Source organism: Ascaphus truei, chromosome 4, assembly GCF_040206685.1.
Source record: "Ascaphus truei isolate aAscTru1 chromosome 4, aAscTru1.hap1, whole genome shotgun sequence".
NCBI lineage: Eukaryota > Metazoa > Chordata > Amphibia > Anura > Ascaphidae > Ascaphus > Ascaphus truei.
The window spans coordinates 85,750,859-85,755,816 of record NC_134486.1 but is presented as its reverse complement, the minus strand read 5'-3'; the positions used below and the strand labels follow the sequence as shown (position 1 = coordinate 85,755,816).

The 4,958-nt window shown below is 42.2% G+C and overlaps 1 protein-coding gene across 2 annotated transcripts in view; it reads left to right on the top strand.

Annotated features, from left to right (window-relative positions):
* The window catches only part of OTX1 (orthodenticle homeobox 1), an 11,798-nt gene extending 9,760 nt beyond the window's left edge, over positions 1-2,038 (top strand). For both annotated transcript variants that reach the window (XM_075596144.1, XM_075596143.1), the window contains one exon: positions 1-2,038. This exon is cut by the window's left edge and continues 88 nt beyond it. In XM_075596144.1, coding sequence (XP_075452259.1) covers positions 1-668 — 668 coding nt within the window. In that variant the 3' untranslated portion in view covers positions 669-2,038.
* Positions 2,039-4,958: the final 2,920 nt, after the last annotated feature.

The following is a 4,958-nucleotide window of genomic DNA, read 5'->3' as shown; positions in this document are numbered from 1 at the left end:
CCGCCAAGAAGAAGTGCAGCCCGGTCCGGGAGAGCTCCGGTTCTGAGAGCAGCGGCCAGTTCACTCCTCCTGCAGTGTCCAGCTCGGGCTCCTCCTCATCCTCCTCCAGCTCCTCCGGGAACCCCGGGCTGGGAAACGTGGCCCCCCTGAACGGCAACACCGCGGCAGCCTCCTCTATCTGGAGCCCAGCATCCATCTCCCCTGGTACTGTCCCGGCCTCTGTCTCTGCTCCAGACCCACTGGGAGGCAGCAGCGCCTCCTGCATGCAGCGCTCCGGTTCCTCTTCTGCAGCCTCTTACCCTATGTCCTACAGCCAAGCCACTGGCTACACCCAGGGCTATCCGGCCCCCTCCTCCTCTTACTTCGGGGGTGTGGACTGCAGCTCCTACCTGGCCCCAATGCACTCCCATCACCATCCCCACCAGCTCAGTCCCATGACCCCATCTTCCATGTCCAGCCATCACCACCACCTGAGCCAGACCTCCAGCCATCACCATCACCACCACCACCACCAAGGGTATACCAGCACGGGACTGCCCTTCAACTCCTCTGACTGTCTGGACTACAAGGACCAGGCTGCTGCTGCCTCCTCTTGGAAACTCAATTTCAACTCTTCTGAGTGCCTGGACTACAAAGATCAGGCTTCATGGAGGTTCCAAGTCTTGTGATCAAAGGCACCACACATGATCTTGTCTGGCCGTGTGATACCTCTAACATCGCCTGAAAAAAAAAAAAAATATATATATATATATATTATAAATATCTATGAGAAATGTATGAGGAGGAGAAAAAAAACAAAAAACCTTGGAGTTAACATGGAGATGCGTCAAGCAGAGAAGAGCATTATTGAACCTTTTTATTTTTATTATGTTGTTGCTGGTGGACAAGACTTCTCTAAATATCAAATGACTTGTGCCTGTAAAAAAAAAAAAAAAAAAAGGAAAAAAAAGGGGGGGGGGGGGGGGAAAGAAAAAGGACCTTGCCACATGGGAACGGCCTTGTAGTTTATAGGGTCCTACATTAGTCTAGTCATTTTTTTTTATTTATTTACTGTGGACCTAGGATTTGGACAGTGATGTCTGCATCTATTGTGGCCTCCTTGCTGTACTGGAAAATGTGTGCCCCCTTTGGCTGATCATGAGTTTTTAACCCAAAGCTCCGCGGTCCTTAAAGTGTATATAGATGGGAGACCCGCCCGTGGGCTGCATACACTCTCTGTATAGAGCTTCTCCGTTTCAGAGCTATATGATGTAGGACTGTGTACCCTCTTGCTGTCTGCAGCAGCTGGAATATGTAAATACTAGGTCCGTTACAAGGACCCTTATTTTTAGTTGATGTTACTGGTGTGCATTTAAGACTCAATTCCTACACGAGTCCAACCACGAATATGCCCCACATTCAGAAACCAAACATCTTATGACTTCGCGTCGAAAACACCCTCCCCCCCCACGCGTGTCCCCCTTCCTCTCTCTCCCTCTCTCTTGCTCTCTCGCGTCCCCCTTCTCTTTCTCGCTATATTGCTTCACCCCCCCCAGCCCACTTTTTTTTTTCTCCCCCCCCCCCCCATATATTTATTGAAAACCAATGATTTGAAGAAGGAACAAGTGACCCAATAGAAGAATTGTTGAATTTAGTGCACTGATTTAATTACTGTAATTGGTGGATTTCATTTCACTGAAAGGGCACAAACACTGCACCTGAAGGTGCTTCCTTAGCTGTCTCTAAAGACTAGTAAATGTCACTTGATTTTCAGAGGAACAGATCTAGTTCTGTATGTGCCTCGCACGTTATATCCAGTGCACCCCCCTTTTTTTTTTGTTTCACGATTTCCCATTCTCCCACATAACCCCCCCCCCCCCCCCCACACACACACACACCCCACTTGCATTTGTGTCATTGACGATTTCCGATTCGTTGTCCCTGTGTAGGTGGAAAAAAAATGTTTGTAAATTTTGATAACCTGGTATTCCACAATCACCTCCAATGTAAGGAAACCTCATTTTACATACCCCCCACCCCCCCAATAATAAAAATCAAACTAATGGAACCTGCATTGTCTGTCACACTTATTGCCTCTTTCTTTGTGTAGGAGGGAAATCTCTACGATTATTTCATTGGTTATATTTACAGGAGTCTTTTTTTTTTTTCCCATTTATTTTTTTTAATATGTAAAAAAAAAAAAATGTTTTACTGCCAATCAATCTCTCTCTCTTCCCCCCCCACCCTTACTTTATAATTGGTGTAGATCCTGCACTCCCATTAATACTGCGCTCTAGAAAGCGCTCTATCAGACAGCCCAGAGATTATACATCCCAAAGATTTCTAATCACACAAAGTGGCCACTATAAATCCAAGATACATTTCGTCATCGCCAGTTTGGACCTTCAGTGGGATCCAATGGTCTGAGATGGGGACTTCTTCTGATGGCGAACACCTTTTTTTTTTTTTTTTAATACAGTGCTGCACCCAGTTTGCCCCATTACTTAACTCGTTGGTTGCCAGAACCCCTTTTTTAGTCAGAAATGGGTTACACAGACAGAATAACAGAATATGGCATGATGATTGGGTTCTAGTGACTGACACACACACACACACACACACACACACACACACACACACACACACACACACACACACACACACACACACACACACACACACACACACACACACCATATGACACAGATTAAGTGATTCTTTGTCAACATAAACTCTGCCATGTGCAGGTACAGTCGGTTTCCGTGTGTCCGGTTGTATTGACCTTTGATATACAGGATTCCTACATGTTTGTCCAATGATGCATGAGATCAAAACTTCTGCAACAGCCGATATTTTACACAGCCAACTACATAGGTTATGTCTGCTGAGTAAATGTGAGTTGACTGTTTCTTCTTGTTATTTAAAACACTTTTTTTTTTTAGACCATAAAAGAACATCAGGCAGCAACAAAATAATTAATACAGGTCCCAATTATTATTTCCTTCCCCTCACCCCACCTCCCTGAGTCCCCCCTTTTTATGAGCCAAAAGTTTGGCAACAAAACTTGAATCTCCAAAGTCTTAAAATAAATCGTAGTGCCATTTTCAATAATCCAGTTCGGGCCCGACTGCTCCATGTTGGGTGTATGATGAATTCTGCCTGAAGAGTTGAAAAACGTTTTATTTTAGATTTTGTGCAAGGTAATTATTAATGACCGAGAGAAGTATTATGACCCCTTAGTATAAAGACGACTCGGAGACAGCACTTCATAATGTATAATTATTGATTTCCTTCTGCCCTGTATTATTATTATATTGCATTCAAAGTTTGCTCATAAATTAACTTTTAAAACTGGGCGTTTCTGCAAAAGGTTTGTTGGAACAACTAATTTTGTTGGAATATATCATGAACTATTGGCATCTAAGGGCCTTTATTATTATTTTTTAAAAACTTCTGCATGAAAAGCACATAGTGTTCAAAGAAACATATATATATATATATATATATATATATCAATTATTTATTTATTTCTTATTGGAATATTTTTTGGTGCACGCACATGGTCCCAGTTTTGGAGCTGGGAATCGTTGATCAATGAGACGCCGTGCCTTTTTTTTATTTATTTTTTAACTTTGCATTTCATTTTCGTTTTGATCATGTATCCCGTGTGCAGAGCGCCCTGACTTTAATAAATAAAAAATAACCTTACACCACTAGTGAGTGACTGAGTATAAGTACAGAGCAGACATGCACAGATATACACTTGTTCTTTATTCCTGTCTGGTGTATTTACCAAGTGTAAAGAGATTAATATCTAATTTCCAGTCTAAGAATTGAGGATCACCTCCCCCCCATAAAAAACCTTGCACCCCCCATAAAAAACCTTGCACCCCCCATAAAAAACCTTGCACTCCTCTGCAAGACAGTCACTTTAATCTGGGATTTCATTATTCTTTGTTTTGCTGAAGAAAGAAGTAGTGGAAACTTCACTCAGGAAACTATGCTGTATACTTGCACCGGGTACTCAGTACATTTTGTGGGCAGGAGGGGGAGAATAAGTGAGGAGAAGCTGTGTTCTCTCATACAATAACTTAATTAAAATTCTTGTGGTTAAGGCTTGTACCCATACAATCACATGACAGAAAGCAGGAGGCTGATTAGGTATAGGGAGCGCAACCAGCAAAGGAGACACCAGCCACTAGGTAACTGCTCTGTCTGCCAGGACTAAATAAGAGGGAACAAGTCGGGGGTGTAGGATTGGATTTGAGGCTCCCTTATGTGATCTTCTTAGAAGTCCTTGGGTGCATGGGGTGAGGTTTCCCTTCCAGGCTCTGAGCCACCTGCCAGCCCCTCCAGTGCTCTGCAACAATCAGCAGGGAAATCAGTCTGATCACCGTGTCTTATAATCACACAAACATAAAAGAAAGCAAATAACACAAATCGTGCTGCAACGCATCGTAATATCCAGTCACCAAAATAGATGGTAAATTAAAACGAATTAACGAAATATTCGCTGTGATTTGAAAAAAAAAAAAAAAAAAACCACTGCACAGGAATTAAATATTTGCTGATAATTCTGCAAAAAAAGTAGTGGGGCTAAAATGATAGAAACAATATGTAGATTTCATTTTTTTTAAGGTCTTTGCTTGACCAGGTTACTACTGTGTCCCTTTTTATCTGCAAATACATTACCAGGTGAATGAGAAATGGGACATTTATCGTGTAAACTTTAGTGCAACTAATGATCGAAATGTATCTATCTTCCTATCACTCGTATCACGATATAAGTGCAACATCCAGCGAAACACGTATGAAATGAGACAACTGATCAGATAACCCAGAAAATGATATACATCGTCACATCCACACAATAGGGGCCAGTTCCAGCATTAACCACTTTAATGCTGGGGAATCACCTAACACGTCCTGAAATTATTCATAATAGTATATATATATATATATATATATATATATATATA